Below are 26,410 nucleotides of genomic sequence, written 5' to 3'. Positions count from 1 at the left end.
AAAATAAAAAAAATCTGTTAATGTAGAGACAGAGCCTTAACGTGACTTTAATAGAAATTAGTAAAATCTAAACATGACTAATTTCTTTACAGCAACAGGTGCTCATGTGGAAGAACCCCAAGCATGTCACTAAGCTTTTTCTACACCGTTATTACAGCATGAAACACACTTAGTGCCCACACTGCACATGGCCTGGCAGAGCCTTATATAAATCTACCATTAAAGGCAGCATGTAGAGTCATAGTGTGAATGTCATGACGTGTTTTCATGAAAGGAAACAAGCTGTGCTGTGTAAGATAATGCACCTGTGGGCGTTCTACTGACCTGTAGGATGCGGCACCACTCCGACTGACAGAGGACGTCTTCACAGGGCTGGAACATCCCCAGAGTCACACAGTTGAGCAGGATCACCAGCATGGATACGTGCTCGAACCACGTGCAGGAAGAGGTTAAGGCCAAAACACATATTGTAGCATGTTGTATACATTCAGAAGTAGCACTGTTCACTCCAGAGCAGATGCACAGAAACACTGAAGACAATCAGATGCAGCTGAAAATACAAATAAAAATGTTTTCTCTCTTCTTTTTAACCTCCTGAGAACCTGCGTCCCCATATGTGGACATTACATTTTAGGTTTGCTGGACTTTATACTTCATTCTGCTTAACTATGACATGTTGTCTTCAGTAGTACACACTCTAGAAAATACACCAAGGAGTGTAAAAATCAGATGGCAGCATCTTGGTCAAGTCAATCAACAGCTTATCCCCAGAAAAAAGTGGACCAGGTACAAAACCTGATCAGATTTTATGGTTAAAACTTGTTTATTTGTGCTTAATAATGTTTGTAGTTTGAGATTCTGTACAAATTTGACTATTTTTAGCAATAGCAACAAGCTACGACTGCTAATCAGGAAGTTCTCATTTGACAACGAATAGATTTTGCAATCGTTCTTTCAAAGAGAGGCTGTAAATGTATGGAAATAAAAAGTTCTACAGTAAAATAACGCTTCGTTTTTAATCATGCTTTGTTTTTAATAATGCTTAGTTTTTAATAATTCTTAGTTTTTGTACTTATGTCCTACTAATCCTAAATATCTAGGAGAAACTAACAATACTTACCAAACTAAAGCTTGGGTCTCAGGAGGTTAATGATGTAAATGTTGCATTATCAAGGCTGGGGACAGCTTTTTCTGTAACACCACCTCTAACACTGACCACAGGTGCACCCACAGCAGGCATTATCAGGTGCAAGACATACACAGGAGAAACATGGTCCAAACAAGCCTGTTGACTTGTTGCTGAGTGAGACACGCAGTGATACACAGAGCTCCAGTCCATAAAGAAACAATGATATACAAGAGATATGTAAGCATACAAAGAAAGTGCTAAAACACCAGAAAAAAGATCAACTGTAAACAAACACCCCGCCAACACACTGGAGCAGGATGCCAATAGGAAGTTTAGTGCGAGTCTAATGCACATAATGGGTCTAATAATGACCCGGTGGGACTGGATGTTAATCTGTTTACAGGCCTTTTCACAATTTCACAAATAAACATTTTAATGGCTCCATGTCTACTGTACATCCTGTTGAATCATCTGCTAATCTAACTGGAATGGAAGGACTCTGTGTCCGTCCTTTGATTTTCTCAACAACCGTTCATCAGATCGAGAACAGATCAAGAATGAGAGACAGAGCAAACTGGAGATCTCAAACATTTCAAATATCAGTAGTATAACTTTCAGAATGGTTGCTTTTTTCTTCCAGAAATAACCTGGTCCTAAATAGGTAGCTGTTGGCAAATTATATGCATTGCTAGGGGATGCAACTATGTCATTGCAGGGTTATTGCTCAGGAGGAATCACAGTGTCCAGTGTGTATTTCTTTGGATGAGCTGTTCTTGAGAAGCTGCAAGTAGCAATACGGGAAGCCAAGCAATCAACTCTGAATCCCTAAGAAAAGATGTCTATCACAACTAAGGATGGGTATTTTATAATCCTACACATTTAAGGCAATTCATTTCAAGATCTGAAAAGAGACAAGTATGACAGTAAGTACTGCATACTGTATGCAAATCTTTGGTTTCTCTTAAAATCTGCCTTGTGACTGGCTCTTAGAGTCCTACTTTCTTGCCACAAGGTCGAAGCACAATTTCAAAAGAATAAAAATGTCAGCTGTCACCTCCTGACCTGACTGAAATAGCACTTGTGAGTAATCTTTTGTTGATTTCCTTTCGCCTTTGTTATCCTTTCTTTATCCGTTTTATACTCTCAGTGAGATTATCTATTTGGGACAGGGCAAAAAGTTACCGTGGGCACTGTCAGCAGTGGATTTTTCTGCCTTTTATTTCGGCTCCTGCTCACATTACAAGAGCTTCAGATATAAAGTGGTGACAGGGAATGGAGTCTTGATAGTTTGGCCAAACTAAATGAAAAGCAACTAAAGCTGCACCCTGGTTTCTATCAACTAAATGAAAGATAACAAATCGGAAAAGCCTCCAAAATCCAAACAAAGCAGGTAAAAATCTGGTAAAGGTGATGCTCTGTACAGCCATGTTTGTGTTCATCATGAGAACAAATTCATAAATCCATCATAGCAGCACTGAAAACAGCATGATGCAGCACCATAAATTAAACCAGTCTATAAAAGCACAGGTTGACTAATAAAAAAATATATATGGACAGTATATCACAGTGCATTTCCAGCTACAATAAAGTCAGAACATGTCCCTTTATCATATTGAGAACAAATAATAAACAGCAAGTAATCAAAGAGTATGAAGAGAGCGCAAGCGAGGAGAACGAGAGCAGGGAATAGCTTTAAATCGTGTCTCCTCAACTAGAAAAAAGGCACCGATGCTGCTGTTTTTCTACTTAAGTTTGGCTTTTGTCCCAGAATCACACACTCACACACACACATGCAGTGATCTGGTGTGTGCACCGAGTTGCGGTATTGAAGTATTCCCAGGGTGAAGTGCTGTTCTAATTAGATAGGGAGTTAAAGCACAAAACAAATGGTGACCACTGTCTCCCACATTACTCACACATATGCAGTGCATACATACACACTCACAAAACACACACAAATGCCTGGATATAGGCAAATTAAGTTTATGCTGCACACATACACACATACAGACACACACACACGGACGATCGGGAGTTGCTGCTGTGATCAGGGGCCAAGACAGAAGTTTGTATCAGCGAAAAAGTCTGACCTAAAACTTTTCTTCTCTCCACTAGCTGTTAGAGTAAGAGGTAATGCAGACTGCTTTATTTACTAAATGCAGTGATGACGCTCAACAACATTGTGTACAGTTATACACACAGTAAACCTGCAATGTCTTCAAAAATGTTTAGCAAACTTTCCAAACTAAACTTAAGTACTACACCCGAACTGAGATCACTTGCTCAGCAGAGTGCACAGAGAAAAACAGCTGGGTGGAGAAGAAGCATAGGCAGATGCGACGTGGAGTCACATGTGGCCTGCTAGCTTGCAATGTCATCAAAACTTGATAGCAAACTTTCCAAACTAAACTAAAGTTCTACACCCGAACTGAGATTACTTGCTCAGTAGAGTGCACAGAGAAAAACAGATGGGTGGAGAAGAAGCATAGGCGGATGCGATGTCGAGTCACATGTGGCCTGCTAGCTTGCAATGTCATCAAAACTTTAAAGCAAACTTTCCAAACTAAACTAAAGTTCTACACCCGAACTGAGATTATTTGCTCAGTAGAGTACACATAGAAAAACAGATGGGTGGAGAAGAAGCATAGGCGGATGTGATGTGGAGTCACGTGTGGCCTGCTAGCTTCAATACTAAGCTAAGTCAGGAATGTTTACATGCAGACAGGTCTCCAATATGAACATAATACATTTATCGGTGTGGTGGTTGGTTATCTGCAGTCTCATGTTGTCCAGCTTGTTGACAAGAAAGCGGGAAATGGCGATAGAGACGGTGTACTGTGCAGGTTTATTTGGGGACACATTTAGCCTAGCATGGATCCTCGCTCGCCTGCTTCACCACTGCTTCCTCATGCATAGCTGCCTTTGACTCTCTGCCTGGTTGTTGCCCTCTGACCAATCGGCTGAGATGAAGCTAAAGAGAGTTGGCAATATAAACATTGGAACAGTGTCTTAAATGCAAAATCTCTCTTTGAATGCAATATAACGTCATTGTTAGATTTAGTTAATGGTGTAATAAGGGTTTATGTGTAATACTAAGGGAAAACATAACGTAAAATAAACCTCTTTGACACAGCACCACAGCCAGGTCAAAAAGGACTCTCATCTGAATACATTAAGTGTTTATCATAATGTCAAGTGTAGAGACAAAAATCAATCATTTATGTTTTTGATTATTAAGGATGTCTGGATAGGAAATAAAAAAAGCAAAGATCCCTTTGAAAATGCATTGGTTAAAGATCTCAGTCAGTCTATAGTGGTTATCCACAAGCTTTTACCTAAATATGCATTTTAAAACAAAAAAATGTACAACTCCAATTCCAAAAAAGTTGGGATGCTGAGTAAAATGAATGGGAGTATGTATTTACAAAATAACAAAAAAAAGTTTTCCAGTTTGAGCATTAAATCTCTTGTCTTTGTGCTGTATTCAATTGAATGTAGGTCGCAAAGGATTTGCAAATCATTGCATTTTGTTTCTATTACATTTTTAATAGCTTTTTTGGAACTGCGGTTGTAATATAAAAATAGCCTATTCTCTCTGCTCTGCTCCCTCCAACACAGCATCACTATGACGGCCCATTTGCACGTCTGACAGAGGATTTCCTGAGCCCTGGCTGCCACCACTCACCTATGTCAGACCACTTAATTAACCAAACCTGACAAGTGTGCAATGTGCTCTGCCAAAATGCCACGTCTTTATTCTCCCTGCTGACAAAAGCTTCCCTCTGTCTGCAGTTAAAGACATAGATCTCCTGGAATATGTCGATCAATTAAAGCTTAACTGTGTTAGGTTATTTTGTATGCGCACCATGTCTATGCAGGTCTGCAATGCCCACCTGAGCATGAAAATATAATAATCTCACATACTCATGCTAGTCCCGTTTCTCACATTTTTAAAGTAATAATATGGTGATACTTTGGGAATCAGGGTCTGCTATTTTTTTGGAGAAAGATGGTCTCTGCCAATGCGCCAAGCTCCCACTGCTATGGTATGCAGCAGCTGGATATTGTAGTTAACAGAAGCAGGGCTACTGTGGGAGGCAGAAAGAATGCCGCTTATCCTCAGGAGACGCATTTAAAAAGAGGGAGAGGGAGAAATAAACAAAGGGCATTGGAGTAGTTAACATTTTAGAGGGTAGAGTATGTAAAAGAGGGGACTTGTTGCAAGCAAATATTAATGGCACGTTGAAGGGGCAGTCCAGTTCAGAGGCCCTGTTCACACAGGAATCGTCACATTTTATTCAGTAATTCTGCAGAAGCAACAACAGCTGTGAGGCATTATGGCTGTCGCTTGTATGTACCAAGTCTGCAAATCAGTTCGATGTGTATTTAGCTATTACCAACATGTAAAACATGTGTTGTACTGCCTCCTCGGGGGAGAGGCAATAATACATTGTCGATAATACTGTTACAATTGTGTTGTTGTGTGTATAAATTGAGAGGACAAAAAACATATATTCACACACACACACACACAGTAAGTCAAGCGACGTAAGGTCGATCCTTCCTTCAGAGATGAAAGATTCAGTAATCTGCGGCAGAATTAAAATGAGAGATTTGAATATTCAGAGTCTCTCTCTCTTTCTCTCTCATGCATGTTGCTCTATGCCCCCCTGTGCTCCGCTTTCTCTAATTCCTCTTTAATCTCCACAGTCAACACCTCCTGAGCCCCCTTCTGTCTTCAGCACTCCCACACACACACACACACCACACCACACACACACAAACACACAAGTGTGTGCATGGAAACACACAAGCAAGTCCTCAAAGTCAAACCAGGCTGTCGCTGCAACGCGAGCTCAGCGTTCGCGCTGATTTTCAGTAAACAGAAAACAACAAGGATCCTGGTGTTTTTCAAATTTTGTTTGGCTTCCGTACTCACACACACACACACACACACACACACACATACACACAAGCTCAAATATCAGAAGTATAGTTATGTTTTTCCTATGTTGCTGTGAGCTAGATCAAATATAGTGTACATTGGTTGGATTTCCTCCTCCAGCAGTGAGAGATCCAGGCCTGGTTCGCTCCTGGTTATCACTCACTTGCTAAGGTCGATTTACGCCTCACCACTCTGAGCAAATCAAATGAGGTCTGTGTCGTGTCACACTGGACATGGGGGATTGTGGGTATTCATAAGTCTAGTAATGGGCGAGTATAATATTAGCATTTATCATCTGTCCATATAACAAGGCCACATACGCACAGAGGACTCTACCTTGGACTTGGCGCACAGTGGTGCACACAGGCGCAATTGTCATTTTTACATCCAATGCCCACATTTATATAACTTGTGCCCATCTGTGTGCCTATGATGGTCTGAGATGAAGATCATTGCTATCTTAAGGCAGCATAAAGTTATTGGCCCATTTGACCAACAAAAACATGGTCTAAAGTCAATGGCGCATTATGTACTTACTCGATTCCTATGGTCTGTGTCTAGTACCATCAGGTTGAATGCACTTATTGTAAGTCGCTTTGGACAAAAGCGTCTGCTAAATGACATGTAATGTAATGTAATGTAATTTTCCTGCTATTAAACAATGCATTTCAGGTAGTAAGATGCACCTACATAGGCAGGTTCATAACATGCAAACACTCTGGTTATTACACAGAGACGCACAGCAGCACTCCCCTTCCTTAGTTAAATAAGTTATATAGCTGCCTTTGGTCATAATGCAGTCAAATAGAGTTGATGATGGGTTGTTGATGGATGATAAAAACTATTCATACTGGCAGGGATGCAATACTTGTTCAGATGAACAGATTGGTTCCAGCTCATTTCTCACAAAAATATAAGGATTTAACATCATTCTCTATTTTATTGAGTTTCCTTACAGCAAAACTGTGAGTGAATATGAGTTTCCTCTGGTGAACCACCACAGGCTTTTATTGTGAAAGGTTGGAACAGAATAAGTTGATCTGCACTGCCTTTGCCGGGGTTGAAAGGAGTAATAGAATCTGTTTTTTAAGGGGGTCTATAGTTGTCGTCATTGGTCACCAAAGGCCACTTTTCACCTTGTAATATTCGTTTTCTGTGTCAGATTACTCATCTCAAAAACAACAGCTCAAAAACTATACTGGTGTATGAATGAATTGCTCAAAAAAACGCCCCCAGTGCATAAAGGCCTTCAGGAGAAACAAAGGTTAGAGGACAGTGACAAGCTTGCAAAAGAGACTGATATATGGAGCCCCAATGACATTCATTAGTGACTGTATAATGGGCACTGAATGACTCAGTGTTTATCTTCAGCATCTGCTGTGCCAATATGTAACAATACAAGCCTTCCAAGGTAAACAAGACACAAATATCACAATGCAATATTAAGCATTTGTACAGTAAGAGCCTGTTAAATTTGTACCACACTCTGTCATAGCAATGTCTCACACCTACAGCGACTGTGATAACACTTACACACATTCACAAAGTGAACATACACACACACACACAAATGCATAGTGCTTGTATACACGAGTACAGTCAGGGTGAAGCACGGTTTGTGTTTTCCTGTTTTTTCTGCCAACTGGACATGAAAAGTACAATTTACCATTACAAACATGCATATTTAGACACAAGCGGCTGCTGATGCAAAAAAACAACAATTTCCCTACACAACTTCTTAGGCATACATGGATGAACACAAGCATGAATCCACTGGAGAGGTCTCACAGCACACACACACACACATCAGGCCCACTCCACAATGCATACACAGTGTCAAGCCCACTCCAGTTGAGCTGTCAGGTCGGTGCCGGTGCACGCAGAGAGAGCGGAGGGGAGGAAGGAGGGCACAGTAAACAACAAAGGGGCACTGAACCACTGCAAAAAGAATTGTCCATCACAGAAGTCAGTGCACAAAATGGCAAACAATCATTTTGGTTTCATTAAATTAAGGGTGCATTATCAGCTGTTTTGTCTCTTTATATTTTTCTTCCCCTGCTAAAACTTCCCCCCTCTCATCATCTTCCCTCCGCCCCTCCTCATCCTCCCATGGTTCTCTATCTGTTTTAGGTTTTAGGTTTTATTTATTTGCACAGTTAGAATTACATAAAATGACAAAGATAACATATAATGTAAAGTGCACGGGGAGGCAGAAAACCCAGATGGGCTTATTTAAAGCCTCCACCTAAAATTTCATAATTATTAGAAAGTAATAAACTGATAATAGAAAAAACACATGTATAACATCAACAAGTTATAATGACAATAACAAAAACAAAAACAAAAATGAACATGTTAAAAAAGTGTATTTGTGTGTTAATTAGAATTTTAAAACAGCAGTTAAATGAGCTTTTAGACATCTTTTGAAGCATTTTACAGAGATGGAGTCCTTTGCCAGATGGGAAAAGGTATTCCATAATTTGGTCCCTAAATTGAACAATAAATTGACTTCTGCATGTCAGAAATCTTGGAGGATGAAGATCTAAAGATTGACGCGTTGAATAAGAGAGAATCTGAGAATTACATTTAAAATAAGTCTTAAAGTGCTTTGGAAAGTTTTCATGATCTGAATGTACCTTAAAAATAAAAACACATATTTGAGAAATATTGATGTCATGAACAGTAAGTATTTGGAGTTTCTGAAAGAGGGGTACAGATGAAGCATGTGTCCATATGTGTTAAAGAGGAGCTACAGTGTTAAATCTCAGCACACAAGCAGAACTTATCCCTGTCTGCTCCTCGGCTCAGCGCTCTCTGTTCTGTGATGAAACTATAAATTCAGCCTGTCCCGACTGGTTAGCAGATCTCAAACTTCCCTCTGCTTCAGCATGAGTAAAAGGTTTGTGTCTGACCGCATGTTCACGCAACAATACAAGTTTGATTTATAAAGTACACGCTCAAATAAACTGTTGGCACGGTCCTCATTTCACTGTTTTCTATTTCAGTATGCCACACAGTCGGTAGAACCAGCATTTTCTCTAGGGGAATCCAGCTTTTTAAAAAACGTTCTGTGCAGATGCTTTTGGTCACAGTTAGTTGTCACAATTGTCAGAGCCTCGTGTGGCTCCTGGCTGAAGCTTATTGGCTGTCGCTCTCCTGTGTCAGGTGAAATACCTCAGCCAAGCGGATGAATTTTCAACCTGTCTGTTTTGCTTTGTTGCCTCATTTCGCGGAATTTGGAGCTAAAGGAGAGGTAATTAGTGTGAATGTGAGAGGTTCAGATCAGTGACCAGTCACGCAGCGCTTAACACTGCCATAGAGACAGATGGCTTGGGGGAAGCAAAATCTTTGCATCCATACACACAAAGATAAAGAGTTGGAGATGGAAGCAGACCTGTCTGCAAAGAATGAAGTGCATTCTTTAAGTGGTTTGGGGAGAGTGGAGATCTTTATTTATAATTTACTGTATGTGAGAATGTTGAAATGGGTTTGTATGGATGTTCAGTGTCATCATAAACATTGTGATTTAAAAGCTTCACACATTTAACCATTTTTTCTTGTCTGTCTTTATGTGTATGCAGCAAGGTTATTATAGTTAACGAAAACTAACGAAATAACGAAAACTAGAATTGAAATAACATTTTTGTTAACTGAAATAAAAATAAAAACGAGAGTTTTTTAAAAAACAACAACTAACTGAAACTGTATTGTGTGGTTACAAAACTAGCTAAAATTATAGTGAAAATGTCCTTAGTTTTTGTCTTTGTCAACTTTCTTCTTGCGTAAACCTTTTTGGTTGATATGAAATGATTTAATAAATTATTGGGGCTGAGATGGATCAGACAAAGGAAATAAAGGCAACATTTATTGTGACTTTTTTTAATCTTGCACCCAACAAATACCCCATTAAAAAATAAATAAAACTAACACTAAAACTAATCAAAACTAAACTAAAGCTAAGCATTTTCCATAAAAATAAAAACTAATTAAAACTAGCAAACTCACTCTAAAAACGAATTAAAACTAACTTTGAATTTTTTGAATTTGAAAACAAAAAATCACAACAAAATTAAAACTAAAACTAATGAAAAATCCCAAACTATTGTAGCCTTGGTTTGCAGACTGTAAAAAGTGATACGTTTGGCAAATTTACAGGAATATTCATGGTGAAATATGGGAAAATTTGAGGAATTTATGGATAATTCATGGAACATAATGTAAGGTGAATAAAATCGAAGTCTAGGTGTTATCTGTGTATGCTGAATTTACCATGACTTATGCACGATATTATAAACAGACGTAATCCATTAATTGGTCATTTAAATCTCTGAATTTGTAAAAAAAAAAGTTTATTACAGTGAGAAATGTGTCATGTGGTGTGTTAGCTTGTTAGCTAGCAAATGAACTAATGGGGAAAGGTGTACAACTTTGAAAAATTGAGCCAGCAATGTGGGCTTTTTATAACTTAAGGGCTTACAGTGAACAACTAGTTTGGAAAAGAATTGTTTTACAAAAAAGAATGAATGGAAATAGATAATAAACTTTTAAATTTGCATACGACATGGAGTTACAGCTAGCTTGCACGCACAAACTAGCATAATGTGTTATACTGTGTACTTTCCTTTAGACTGTTGTCTGATAGTTAATGAAAATATCCTAAAGAATACAAAATATACAATATTTACTCCAGTGATTTAATCAAAACTTTCATGAAAGCACGCTGTCCTTGGCTCAGACAGTGCTGTAGTGTTGGCTTTAGTGATGGTAGAATGCACTGTGCAAGCAGAGAGTTGTAATTTAACTGATTTCCAATTTGATTGGATGCTTTTAAATGATGTGTGCATGTGATGGAAGAGTGCTGCTGAATAAAAGTCATAAGATTGTGCAAATATTTAAAAAAATCCCAATTTTCCTTGGAGTATTAATCTCAAAACAGTGCAGAAATATTACTATCAACCCTACTGAGAACAAGGTTAAGGCTCCCATCCTTCATCATCCCCCCTTCCTCATTTCCTTGACCCTCACCTTCACCCCTTCTCTCTCTTTTTCCCCCTGCTGCTACCTTCATTTCTCTACATTATCCCCATTCCATCTCTCCTCTTAGCCTTTCACCTCCTTCTCTTTATCTTTGCCTGTCCCCCCTTGTAGGTTTTCTTCATCCACCTTGCAATCATTTCTCTGACGCCCCCTCCTCGTTTTTCATGCTCCAGTCCATCCCTCTTTCATTAGAGGAGAGCAAACTCAATCCCATCAGATGTAATAACCTAATCACACTGTGTACTCAGGTCGATCAGCGGGGCAGCACTGTGTGTGTGTGTGTGTGTACAGTCAGAATGAAAACACATGTGTATGTGTATGTATTTGTGTTGTCTGTTAGGATGAGCATACTAATTTAAGTTGCAGTGTCCTTTGTCCTTTCCATATGTGCTTTATGTTATTACTTTGCACCAGCTGGTAGTATAAACCTGACAGTGTAATATTCCTTGTCAACAGCCAAAATAACCCACAACAGTCATGTGGTGGGGGTTGGTGAACAACATTTATGCCCTGCTTGTGGTTTGTGCTACCTAAATGCTTGGTTAAGTGCGGGAAAGATTGGGGTTTTTGTTAAAGGTATAATATGCAGGATTTTCCTTCAAAACAATGTATGGACTCAAACAAAAATAATCCCTCTCAGTGACCTAATCGAAGTGTATAGTGGTAAGGAAAGGCCAAAGTTGACTGTTGCGATTTTAAGTATTGTGATTCAATATTATGATTGTTAACAGTTTTTAGCTTGAGCACTAGACCACGGGAAAAAGTTGAATCCTAAACAATCTCATACTACAGAGTATATATGAGGCATATTCCAAAAACAATGGCTGAATATGATAAAAGTTTGTGTCCTTGCCTTGTCTTGTATTTTCTAGCTTTGGTTTTGCTTGAAATGGATATAACGCTAAAATAGACTACCAAATTAAAAGCGAACAGAAATTAAGCAAGTGAATTTGAATTTTATCGATTTAGTCATTAAAAAAATCAATTCCTACAATTGTAAAAGAAAATATTGGGATACCTGAGTGAATATTGGTACAGACAGAAAAATAAAATACTATATTTGATGGATAAAATGCAAACATACATGGAATGGATCACTCTATCACATTATGATATGTCAGATTATTATGTTTTACCTTTTCCACCCTAATTTTTTTAGATAAGTTGCTGCATTTAATATTTGCATTTGTGGTATCATATGATGTATCACTTGTAGGCACCTTAGATTCGTTGGTGAGTAAATCTCAGAGGAACTCATTTCTGCTTCAACCAAGCAGCCGCCATGAAGAGTACGACTGGGTTCAGAGCTTCTCTAACTGCTGGCATCGCCCTGCAGACCATCCCTGGCTGTTTGTCCTCCTTCTTTCATCACTCCATTCACTGTTAATGAGCTCTGTTCCCCCTCTGCTGTCCTTACTTCCTTTTTACCCTCTACCGCTCAACTCAAAACTTTGTTGTGCTGCTTTTCCTCCCTGTCATGTTTGTCTTTGCCTGCCTCTCCATCTCAGTTTCTCCTCTACTTCGCCTCCTAGTGATCTCCCTCTAACTCTGTCGATGTGGCAGTAAAGTCTTTCCAATCCAGATTCCAAGCCGTGTTTGATTGGGATGATTGTTCATTTATTTCACCATCTGCCACAGAAAACAAACACGCACACACACACTCAACCATTACCTCAAACATAAAAAAACTCCCCCCTGCTGTGTTCACTACTTTAAGGATTTTGCCAACAGAATTGACTAGCTGCCGCATGTGTCACTGAGCATGTGTGTGTGTGTGTGTGTGTGTGTGTGTGTGTGTGAACTCCAGATCGGCTCATCTCAGCGAGGTCCCTGAAGACGGCACGATTCAGAAACAGAAACTCATAAATCAGCCTGTCCCTGAACTCGCTTCTCCTCGTTCCCGCTTTCATCTCTCCATCCCTGCATCCCTCCATCCCTCCACCTCCAACACCCCCGAGAGGAGGCTGAGGCAGCAGTGACGCAGTTACACCAGGATTCCCTCTGTCTTTCCGTTACGGTCTCTCTGCTGCATGCGCTTTCATCTCCCACTTAATTTCCCTGCCTTTTTAATCTTCTGTGTTGATGCCACTTCTTCCCATGGCGAAATGTCTTCTGTGAAACTTTACATCAACTACCAAAATCCACAATTATATGAAATGCTATTCTATGTCTCTCTGATGTCTATTTCAAAACAGAGAGAAATATCTGTGGACGCAAGCATCAGATAGTCTTTTTCAGTCCAGTACGACAAAACAGGAACAGTTTAGACAAGTGTTTATTCTCTGCAGCGCTGCAATGTGCAGATGATGTCCTGGACTGAAACGGTCCTGACACACAACACACCTGAACAAAAGGCATCCCAAGGTGAGGTTCTCTTTCCTATGGCATCTGTCCCATCAAGTGCATGTATAGTGTGTGTGCAAGTATGTGTGTGTGTGACAGCGTGTCAAGGGGAGGAGAGATACAGAGAGCCTTAAATAGAGCAGCTGCATCTGGTGGGGCCTGGCCTTAAACCTGTATAGACACACACATACACACACACACACACACACAAGGAGCGACCCAACAGGCCTGAAATGGTTCAACCGTGCAGCTCGACCTTGAGTTATTGGCTCCTCTACATGTATGAGAGTCAGCGCCAAACACACACGGGCACACAAACATTGGCAAGTTCATATTACCTCTTGTTTGAAGGATGATGCTGGTGATAATAAGTTTTTCTTATCAGAAAAAATAACAATATTTGGCACTACCAACAAATAATGTAATGTGTAGTCAATGCCTGACTTATTTCTCTTCGTCATACAGCTACATTTTCATCCAAAAAACTGTTGAAGTCCTCCTCCTGATGCGTTAAAGTAAGTAAATATACTTTCCTAATATTTTGTTAAACATGGCCTCCCAACATAAAGTGAGTAAGTATGAATAAAAACTGTCAAAAGGAGCTGGAAGGAAATCTATTTTTTTCTTCATCAGGTAATTCTGGATCTGGCACAATGCCCCGCCCACCAGTGCCGCTCGCGCTAGGTTGACCAGTGAAAATGCAGTGCACAGCATGTTAAAGGAAACATCAGAGAGATTCAGCCATATATATTTGAGCCAACAGACTCAGTTGAGCAATCTGTTGAGCACCACAATCTGCTACAAGCACATATCAGAATAATAGGCATAGCTAGCATATTTTAGCTTGTTTGTGTTTTTGTTAGCTTGTCAGCTTGTAACTGTAGCTGACACAGTGAAACATGCAGTAATACCTGCTACGACATAACATAATGCATTTTAAATCTCCCTTCTATTCTCTCTGGCATTGTGAAAAATAGTCAAACTTAGCTTAAAGATATGTAGCTACACCTGACTTTTCCTCTGATAGCCCCTCATTCTGCTGTAGAGTTCTTGTCATTGGTTACCCAAGTGAAAATAATTGACCATGGTGTTGACTTCTATTTTGCTCATGGTATGTTATGTAACACATATGAGCATGTAAACAAGGATGATTTTCTATTGGAGGAGGTCTATAATAACACATTAGCGAGCCATAGTGACACATGAACTTTCATTGCAAATAACAAGGCCAATGCAGTTTCTTTTCTTTTTTTTTTAAGGTACAGCACCCTTCCTGAAGAGATAATCCAACAATGTACTATTGTATTTCCATAAAGTTGGAGTACATATAAAAACAGAAAGGTCCAACTCAAAGCAGCAGAAGCTGAGATGACTTTCATCTCTATTATGGGCTTAAGCTCCAATAACACTGGTGCCTCCATTTCCAACAATGCAACACAATGGCATCTTCATTAAGACCTTCCCCGCCTGGCAAACGGCCACGTCTTTAAGCCTTCCTGACACAACTTTTTAACGATGGCTTTTTTTGTAATTAATTTAAAGTAACCCTGCTGACATCCGTATGACATCATCATCAGCGTAAAGATTTATGTCTCCAGTAAGAACTAATGGGTTTGGAGCTGATTGCAACTGACAGAATAAGGAATCAGAAAGTATGCATACAGAAGTGAATATTCTTTTTCACATAGAACTACTGACAGTAATAACAGCACCCTCATCCTGTCATATAAGGACTCTGTCGCATAAACACTGTAAATGGGTTCTAGTAGGCCTGCGTACGTTATATTGTTGTTGTGTTGTAATGCACACATAAACATCCTGACTGATTATAGCGATTAGGAGAGCCACTTTTATCATGCATGTTTTTTTTCTCTCGGTCTCTGACACAGTTTCGACAGAATTCTGGTTGCTTAGTAACCGTCCGAGGATTCCAGAGAAGTGTCCGCAGAGAGACAGAGAGAGAGGAGAGTTAAGGACAGGAAGGTGGAGTGTTTTGTGTCTTTTGTCTGCATTTTGGCCACCGTGTTTACATATTTCTTTGATTGTTTCCTCTGTATTTTCAGTCTTCCCACCCTCCCACCGTCTCTCTCCTCCTCCCCCTCTCCCTCAACTAGTCTCACGCTCCGTATTGTCAAGGGAGTGGGGGATAAAAAAAAATATCACCTCCCTCTCATTTCCCATCTCTTTTCTCCTTTTTTTCCTCTCCTCTCCCCGCCTCAGCATGCCAAACGCACATCACCAATACATGTCTTATAATCCAAGTATAATCCATTACATATGAGCTACCTTCTCACACATGAAAAAACATTATAAGCCTCTCTCCAAATGTATTCATCAATTAATCCCATTAAACTGTTATGTTAAACTTGCCGAGGATCATTTATCCTTTAACAAATGACTTAAATGCCGGTCAGCGCCTGCAATAGTCCGGTTAATGTGTTTGATCGCTGTGGTTGAGTGTTTGTTTTGGAGGTTCATGTCTCCTCAGGGGACCGTAGTGCTGACCCCACACTATCATTTTTACAGCTTTAGAGTGTTTTATAGATCAGTCCTGCTGACTGCTTCACTGTTTGCAGGGTTACACAGACAAAGACCAGTGGCTGGGAGGGAAGGAGAGAAATAGCCAAGGAGTACCTTCAGATGTTGTTTAAGATTAGACATTAAACTCCATAGCAACCCCATGACAGTGAGCTTTCCAAAACGGAAGAAATAAACTTCATGCTGCCCCATTAAAAAACATATAACGCTTCTGAAAACCAAGTTATATTGTAGCTGCAAAACAGAAAGAGGTATAGAACGAATTACGTCTATTTTAAACCATCCATTTACTGTATGCATGACCACATATTAAAGCAGCTGGTGGCCAAAAGAGTTATTACATGTGGTACATTAGAAATGTGAAGGAACATGGAGAAATTATAACTGAAACTAGTCCTCCGTCCCTGAAACATTATCACAGTGTTTCAGCATTTATGCAGTATTCAAGGTGAGGCCCTGCAGGCAAAGACAAGAAGTTTTGTTTCATGCACCGGCCAATTTTGAGGTTTTTTTCCGTCATCTAGGTGTATATTTGACTAAATTTGATCCATTTGTGTCTGTGGATTTCTCTTAAATTCACTGAAAGCTAGTATTCTATTGCATGTAGTACAGCAAGCATGGTCTAAAGCTCGTCATCACAGGCTTTGTTACAAAGATCCCACTCTGCTGCACAATAATATGTGCTCTGCATGTTCTATATTGCTGTTGCTATGAGTTAGATTCAATATTTTGTCTTCAAAGTATCAAAATTCCATTAAGAATATATGAAATCTTTAAAGGCCGTGAGTTTTTTTCTCATGCTCTGAGCCATGAATCTAAATCAACCTCAAATACAGTTTCATGCACCTTAGCAGTTTAATTCCTAACTATATTCTGAAGGTTTCAGCAGAGGGGGTTGTCTATGCATCATTCATAACCTGATTTATAGAATATTTTGCTTTTAAAAACATGACAGAAATGGATTTTTTCATGGCTTTTGATGGTATTTTCTGATTGTATGAATTAATAAAAGGAGATAGACAAATTTTCTTGAGTAAAAAAAACTTTGAATCTTATCGACAAACAAAATAAAATAATAACTTTGAAATTAGCTTCATCCAATGTTCACATTCATGTTCTGGGAATAAATGCGAACTAGCGCATATTTAACAAGTGTGTGCCTCATTTGCATATCCACACTTAAAATCCCAGAAAACTTATAATGCAAAAAAATATTGTCTTAATGTAAATGACAAACTAGGGAAGTTTCATGGTGTTATCTATAAGTTTCAAAAAAAATGTCCCTATTCACCTGTAGTGTAAAATCCAGATGGTGTGATTCTCAATACTGTTAAAAATACAGATGCTGCTCTTTCAGTCTATGTTTTAAAGTGATAGACAAATGCTGTATTGAGGGGATGAACTGTAGTGAACAGAGCACACCAGCAGGCGGTGGAGCTGAGAAAGAGGGCGACGGCACAGTTGAAAACTTGGCATTGTTTTGTAGTTTGTGTAAACATAGATACAAATATCGTCATATAAAGATTACCCTGGTGAAATGTCCTGAAGCTACGTATGATGCTATGAGGTTCTGAAGCTCCCTGATGGAGCTAACAGCTGATCCGAGTACAGCTGCGTCACTTTTCTTTTCTTTTGTTTTTTTTCCTCCAAACGGCTTTGTACCAAAGACTCACTCTCGAGGATTCACTGTATCGAAACCATCAACATATAATTATATAACTATTACTTGGAGAAGTATGAGTTCTCTAAATACAAATGAGTGAGGGATAAATACAAGAAAGACACTGAAAACAAAAAATGATGTGAAGGATAGAGAACAGAAATATCACATGGATAATTTAAAAAAAAAGTGTAAAGCAGAATATGTGAAATATGTGGTATTTACTAGGAAATGTTTCGAGGTTAACACAAAGTATTTTTTTTTATTACCTGCAAACTAATAAAAAAAGTGAACTAGATACTCAACTCTACATAAAGAATCAATGGCAACAATTGCAGCGTTTTCTATAATTCTGCAAGATATTCTGCATTCAGTGAAAACGCTAAGTCAAACATTAGGATATCAAACTTCTTTAAGAGACTGGCATGAGAGAGGCAAGCCAGAAGTGCTTCCTGACGTTTATTATGCTGCTTTATCTGGAAGTTTACATGACTATCCATCATCGGATTACCACATTTTAACCCCCCTGTTATGTTGCGGGTCAAATAGAGCCATTTCAACGTTTATAAATCTAAAAAAAATAGTTCAAAGTATTTTTTCGGGAAAAAAATCCTTCTGCTTGGCTCAATAAGTGTAATCTACATATAAAATGAAAATGGTTCATTTCACATATTTAATGTATATTTCACATATTCTATGTAATAGTTTATATTACATAGATACTGTTCAATGGTCAATCTGACCCTGAACAGAAGAGATGACTCGTGTTAATTTATCAACTCACTCATAAAATAAATAAATACATTTATATATATCTATATATATCTATATATATAGATATACATATATATATATAAACTCAATGTAAAACTATTGTATTTTATACGTAGGTCTTTCCAGTGTACATAAAAATAGTTTAACTTGCATTTTTAATGAAAAAACGAGTAAATTTTCCTCATTGAACCATGATCTGTGAGAGTTTTCCAATGACAATAAACATGCCCCGGGTCAAACTGACCCATGAAAATTATTGCTGTTCCTGAGAAACTAACATAACAGGAGGGTTAAATGCTATTTCAGAACTGAAAATGTAGCATTTAAATGTAATCCTTTGCAATATCACACATCTACATTTTTTTTTTAGTTTATTCCTCAAGATAGAGCAATGGAATGACATGCAAATAACGAAACAAGACAATTATTCAATGATGTAAAGCTAAGCATCAGACAAGCATTATGCATGCAGGCCCCATTACTGAAACCAAATCAAAAGGTCAAAGCCTATTGGTTGTATTTCTATCTTCCACCAGATGGCCATATGCCCTGCCCTGCCTGGCAGCATATGGACATCTGGACACAAACCAAGGCATGAGCTGCACACACACACACACACACATGCCCACAAACAACAATACATATGCTTACACATGTATATGTAAATAAACATGCATGAAAAGGCAAGAAAAAAATCTATAGTTACAAGTCTGAAATGCACAACAAATTAACCCAATAATATAAGCAAACATAGCAGGTATCCAAGACACACACCTTTACACAGCTTTATAACCTGTGTGAGAATGTGTATGCGTTGAAGCACCTCTTTGTGTGCACGTCTTGTGTTTATCAATGCGAGCCCTCCATATGAACCTGCGTGTGTCTACGAGTGTGTGTGGGTGGCCATGCGTATGAGTGTGAAGCCATGTGTGAGTGGTGAATCTTGGCAGCTTTCTCTATGAGCTCACCTGAATCACTAGCAGGCTGCAGCCTCTAATGGACGGGCACATTACCTTCACGGGTAACTATTATATAAGCCTGTCCCCCTTCAGATTTTTATCTCACTTCTATGCCAATGCTTTTATGTAAAATCACTTAAAAAAGGAAGAGCAGTAAGTCCAGTGTGACGCTCCGGCTCAAGCTGAGTCTTACTTTGTTTGCAGCCATTTCTCTCTAATTTTTAACACAACAATCATTCGTCACAAAATCTGATCACTTGTTTGACTGCGGAGCCATAAATCGTAGCTCTAGTGGGTCAAAGGAAATTAAAAGCAATAAAAGCTTTATTGTTTTAGCTTGTGGACATTCACTGATTTATAGTTTGTTTTCAGTTAACTCTCTCAATCTCAAGCAGTTTTAGGACTTTTTTTTCACATTTTATTCACTCTTGACTCATTTTTCACTGCAATATTTAAGTCCTGCTCCTCAACTGGTCTCTAGAAATATGGAGAACTGTACAGTAAACACAGTTATAATGTCAAATCTTAAACAAGGAAGAATCACAAGTTGAATTTTCTTATATTTCTTAATATAATTTACAAAGATTATGACAAAAAAATCTCTCTCTCTCTCTCTCTCTATATATATATATATTATATTATTTCAAGTGAACACAAGTTTATCAATAAATGGGGGTTTCACATAGTACACATATTAAACAACAATTTACCCTTTCCTCTCTGCTCTGTAAGCAGCCTGTATTTCAGTCTACGTTACACAGAATTTTTTTATCATGTGACTGTTCGTCTCAGATGAGTCATTTGTGACTTCCTAGTTGAGCTGATGAGCACAGCATTTAATGTTTTATACAGGATCTTCTGATTCAGAATACCTGAACCTGAAATACAATGAAAGCTCCGGTCTTTTTAGGGGTCCTCGTCCCCGAAAGACTCACTCTCCCTGTTCAGCCAGTGTTGGAATCAACCTTCTGGACAGAATTCAGCTTCTTGTACCAGAATGTTGTTGTAACAATATACCAAGTTGTCCATCCAAGTGATTACTTCATTACCCTGCTCACAATGAGACTCACAATGAAGTTAACACCAGGTACGTTTCAAATAAGGTTATGACTTCTTGCATGACATTTATGCACCCAAATGCTGCAAGTGTGTGTTATGCAACCTGCAGGTTAGAGTTCTGGCTTCTTCTTTATTAAAGCACTGGTTGTAATGACTCTGTGCAAGCAAGTTACCAGTGCTGAACAACTAAAAACATTGAGGATTGACATTTAACTTAGGACTTCCACAACAACTGCAATCTAACTGACTCATGCATTTAAAAACAGTTAAATAGTTGAAATAAGCATCAACCACTTAGTTCTGCACATAAACAGAATGATTGATTTTCAATAAGCTGATGGTGTAAAAACACAAATACAACTCTGAGCAGATATTTGGCTGATTTTAATTAGCAACACAAATTTAGTTAAAGAAGCAAACACAAAATGATAAGAGGCTATTAAAAAGTGGCAGAACCCGACAGTGCAGTATGGAGCTGGCTTTATAGCCATTAGGACGGAGACGCCGAGTACGACAATAAACACTTAACAGGAGTCTGCTCTGGCCATTAAAAGCACAACGCCGGTCACGAAAAAGTATATTTAGAACACACAGTCATTCTCATTTTGTTCTGTGTGCTGCTGCTGAGTCATAATTGAAAATATCCCACACTCAGGTTGACGCGACTGTGTGTCAGAGCAGTGAAACAATATGCAGCAACTGATGGTGCCCGTCTATTTATATATGTGTATGTGTGTTGATCCCATATGTGTGCACCTCCACCTTCAACTCTCCTTTAACATGAAGGAGCTACGATTCCTCCAGTTTAATGAGGTCCCTTTTATCACGAGCACTTTGAAAGGATTATTCCAGCAGAAGAGAAACTCGGGGACACTAAAAGATGACATTTGTCTTCCCTCCATAAAACTTTTCCGTCAGGCTTCTCGTTTTTCATTTGGGAACAGAGGGGAGAGGAGCCGGAGGAGCCAAAGGGAGTGAAAGGGAATAAAAGATGGATTAATAGAAAGACTGACAGGAAAACAGAAGAGATAAAAAATGTGAAAGAAAACTGTAAAAAAAAAAAAAAGAAGAAGAAGAAAGAACTTTGCAACCCTAGGCTGTGTTTAAGGATTCCAATATTTCCAATGCTAACACTGTAATGCTTCGTCTCACACACACACACACACACACACACACTGACCATGATTTGGCGCGCTCCACAAAATTTTCTGCTTATTGCCTCAGAGCTGTAAAATAACTCCTCTTCACTGCTCTCATCCCCAGCACAGCCAACCATGCCGAAACATAAACAAACAAACACACACACCTACACACACACACAAGACCGCCAAAATCTGACATCTGACAGATTGGTGAATGTGTTGTTTCCCCGCTTTCTTTCATTTAAAGCCTAAATCTGTGGCACTTAGACGCAACTTCCTGCCTAAGAGTCTGCTCCAAATCACCTTTATTACCGAGTGCCAGACAGAGAGCGGGAGGAAGGAGGAGTGACGAACTGCGACGAAGAGACACAAAATGGAGATCAGAAACGGCGAAGGGCAAAAAAAGAGTAATTGAATTTGTTTCCATATTTTCAGGTCGCGTTACCATAGGAACCACATTTCCTCATAGCACATCCTCGCACACTTCTTTTATTTTCTGCAGAGTCCAAGGTTTTGTTCACCCAGTCCAGGGTGTTTTAGATTACAGAAAAAAGTGAAGCACAGTCTGAGGGTGGTGGTGGAGGAGACTGGGGCACATGACATCTCCTGTAATTGTAATTTATTAGGTGCAATTAATGCAATTAAAGGAAGAGTGTGCTCCAGTTTCCCCCTGGGCTCCACTACTGTGCTGATTTTGATCTACAATGACCCGTCCTCTGAGAGTGCTCCTGGAGTGCAAGATGTAGTGCTGCATGATTACTGTGCCTTCATTTATTTACTGTACAGAACAAATGTTGTTGTAAACTCCACCATTTTTTCCATTTTTCACTCTTGAGCAAAGCAGAAACATGCTTAATATACCAACTATTATATAAAATACCCTTAATAATATATTTTTCTTATTGATACTTTACTTGAACTTGATGTATTTGCACCAAACATGGGGGCTGTTGTGATTGCAATATTGATCAAAATTATCATGATTATCATTTTGGCCATAATCGTGCAGCCCTACCAGGTAGCTAAAAGTAATTACTTAACAGTTCAAATAATGGTTGAACTGTGTATCCATTAATTTAAGCCTTAAAGATGTGGATACATTATTGAAATAGTTAGCTTAAAGTAATTGGCAAACATCTGAAATAGTTAACTAAAAGATAAGTATTTGGGTTGAAATAACTGGCATACCCATTAAGCTAGCTTGAAATAGCTAGCTAATAGTAATGGATACATTTAATTTAAAGTTTGAACCAGTTAGCTTAAAGTAATTGACAAATGTCTGAAGTAGTTAGCTTAAAGTAATTCTTAAGTGTTTAAACAGTTAGCTAATAGTGCTGGATACATGTTTGAAACAGTTAGCCTAAAGTAGTTGATAAACAGTTGAAAATAGTTAACTAAAATACATTTATACAGGGTTGAAATAACTTGCGCAGACTTTAAGCTAACTATTTCACTGTTTCACTTTTAGCCATTCATTTCAGCTTTAAAGTAATAGATAGCTTATATTAGAGAGCTTATCTCCCAGTCGTAAGTATTGACAGTTCAATTGTGTAAAAAATAAACAATAGGCCTATCCACTTTTATATAATGAAAAGTGTTATATATTTGGGTACAGACTAAGAACCAGGGCTACGTTTGATGCCTCCGAGAAAAGGAATGGGGCAAAGCATTCAATACTAATTTAAATGTGCATTTGACAACATTGTGGCTGTAAACAGTACTGCAAGGATATTGCATGAATATAATACTAAACAAAAGCCTATGCCACAAATTCAACAACCAATAAAATTAATCAGAAGGAGAAAAAAAAAAGCAGTAGGCCACTGTAAAAAAAATCAAGCATAGAAAGTTATATGATGGTATGTGTTCTTTATTAGCATTCATCCGCCTGTCTCAAATGCAAATCTAATCGTCTTTTTAGCAAAAGAAAGAGCAGCACTGCAAATGAAAGCAGCGTTGTTCCACGTGGGCAGTGTTTCTGTGTGACTCACTGTCATTGCAAGAAAAGAAAAAAAAGCGGACTTTTCCACTTAAAAGAGCTGACCAGTAGATTATTAAATTTCTACTTTTCATAGAAGGAAGTGCTGCCAGCCTGAGGAAACAATGGAGTTACAATTTTTAATACTTTGATTTAATACTTGTTGAAAAGTGACATTAACTGACAAAACTATTCATATATTCCCTGTACTTTGAGACAAAGTATCCGAAAGTGGGAAAAAAAGCAGGTTATTCTTATATATTCATTTATTATTGATAGTGATAGTTTTTCGTGTGCCCTGCTCTGTAACCTGTCTAGGTAACCTCTAACATTCAGGCGGGTTGAACAGAAAAGGAGATGCAAAGCCATGCATGGCTGACTACACACCCAGCCAGAGGTCCTCAACCTTTTTACAGCACAGCCACAGGAGAGTGGGCAGGATATTTCACTGTGTTTTATTATTAGCTGAGACAGCGGGAGACACAGGAGACTGGCTTTGGTGGATGGGATCCAAAGAAAGGGGAGCTTTAAACGCACATTCAAACTCTCCTCGCAGCATGAAAACACCAGCGAATGTAAACAAAGAAGGGAGAAAATATCTTAATCTGTCGCTGATCCAAAAACATGGATTTTATCACATTAACGGCTAAAGTTTCACCACACAAAACAGTCCTGTTATATAAAAGGGTAACAATGCACTTTGTATTTTAAATTCAGTTCACTTCAATGGACTTTTGTAAAGCTTATAATGTTCACTTGTTGCAGATATTGTATAACAGGGGTCATCAACTTAATTTGTCCAAGAGCCAGACGTTGTGGGTGCCGGTTTCAAATAAAGAAAATATAATGTACTTATGCCTATTAGCCTATCATTGTTTGATATTTTCACTTTCTTACTGAATTCATGCTCTTTTTATTTACCTATATCAGTTTCAAAATACTCCTCAAAGCATGGGAAATCCATAATGATAACTAGATACTTGAATAGAAAGAAGCTCTCAGACTTTTGCAAGGAGGCAGTTCACTGAGGAGTGATCAACAAGAACGATAGAATAGGTTGTTTGTCAAACCAGCCATAACGACCCATATGAGCGTTCTGGAGTACAGACCATAGCAGCGTGCTCTAACAAATAACGCACATGTCATTATATATTGACGTACGATTTGCGGTTGTAAAGGTCTGCAGTTTTTATGAAGTTAGGCTACAAAATCACTTATCTGGGTTTAGGGCAAAAAAACAGCCGGGTAAGACGTTAAAAATTACATTTAACAGTAAATAAATGTATGTAAATTCAAGAAGGACGTGAAAACTGGAAGTGACATAGTTATGTAAAAACGTGATGCACAAAACGTGAGGCGCCGAAGTGCAATGATGTTTAAAATCACATCATTTACTTTTGTTTTCACATGGGACACAAAGCCTGTTCTCCTGGGTGAAATTCCCATCCATCGCGGGTGCAAATTCCAACTTTTATATTCTGCCTGGCCGTCATTCGTAGTTACTACGACCGCTAGAGGGCGGTGGAGGACAATCTAAAACAAACCTGTGGGTTGTATTTTTCTGCCTGTACAAACGACCTATTGGGTCGTTTTTTGGGGCAGACCAGTCTTGAATGATTGTTAAAAACTGTGATTACGGAAACATTATTGTAATAAGCTAAATACCAGAACACATATTTTCCTCCCCACATTTTCTGAATTCATTTCGCTGTAATTCTGCCTATTCTGCTGTTGATGATCATTGTTGTATAGCATGGCAATAAAATACAGTACTTTGCAACTGCTGAAGCATCATATAAACCCTGAGCCCCAAATTGAGCTGACTTTTTAATTTTGCTCTTTAATTTAACCATCTTGAGGGCACCGCAGCATTTGAACAGATTTTATTCCCATTTAATCCGAAAGTTACAGACTTAATTTGGGTAAACCTCCATTACCAAAAGACAATATCTGAGATAATCACCCTTATCGCTCTAATTGAGTTTGTGGGAAACCTGGCTGGTAATTTGGATGTTTGATTACAGGAGCAGTGAATGAGAGTTGCTCTGGTAGTTCTGTGGTATATTGGGGTGGTGGGTGCTATCATCCCAGCTTTAAAGAGATTTCACTCGGAGCAGTGACTCAACACTTCAGAGGGTCAGGGAAGATAATTTATTTCATATCTCACCACTGCTCGTGGCTCATTGGCCCACGGTGATCAGTAAACAATAGTAAAACTGTATTTACCGTAACCATGGCAACAAGGGGAGGCACAGGTTCTGGCAGGAAGTACAGGGGTTAATATTAACTTGTGTAAATATGCTACACAGGCAATATTCAGAGAAAGTGATCATGTGTTAGAGACCTGTTCGTGTTCAGAGTCCACATCACAAACATCCCAATATATTGTATGTTAACAAACTGACTGTAAGCCTACTGACAATTACCATGGAAACAAGGCTTACATGGAATGCAAGAATGAACAGAAAGAAGGAAAATGTATTCTTCTTTGCTTTTTTCCAAATCAAGACACATGCATATAAACTCACCAGCCACTAGGTGAAGTGTGTACCTAATAAAGTGGCGGTGTGGTCTTCTGCTGCTGTCGACCAGCTGCTTCAAGGTTGGACGTGTTGTGTGTTCAGAGATGCTCTTCTGCAGACCTTGTTTGTAACGAGTGGTTATTTAAGTTACCGTTGCCTTTCTATCATCTCCAACCAGTCTGGCCATTCTCCTCTGACCTCTGGCATCAACAAGGCATCAAGGCTCACTGGATATTTTCTCTTTTTTGGACCATTCTCTGTAAACCCTAGAGATGGTTGTTAGATCAGCAGTTTGTTAAATACTGGCAGCAACAACCATGCCAC

The 26,410-nt window shown here is 38.8% G+C and overlaps 1 protein-coding gene across 1 annotated transcript in view; it reads right to left on the bottom strand.

Moving 5' to 3' along the window:
- Positions 1-26,410, bottom strand: part of cacna1ha (calcium channel, voltage-dependent, T type, alpha 1H subunit a) — a 163,047-nt gene that overhangs the window by 90,149 nt on the left and 46,488 nt on the right. Inside the window, exon 2 of the mRNA XM_059347414.1 lies at positions 325-437. Coding sequence (XP_059203397.1) covers positions 325-417 — 93 coding nt within the window. The 5' untranslated portion in view covers positions 418-437. The remainder of the gene's footprint in view (positions 1-324; positions 438-26,410) is intronic.

The sequence above is a fragment of the Centropristis striata genome, chromosome 13 (genome assembly GCF_030273125.1).
Source record: "Centropristis striata isolate RG_2023a ecotype Rhode Island chromosome 13, C.striata_1.0, whole genome shotgun sequence".
Taxonomy (NCBI): Eukaryota; Metazoa; Chordata; class Actinopteri; order Perciformes; family Serranidae; genus Centropristis; species Centropristis striata.
This window is presented reverse-complemented; position numbering and strand designations above follow the sequence as displayed.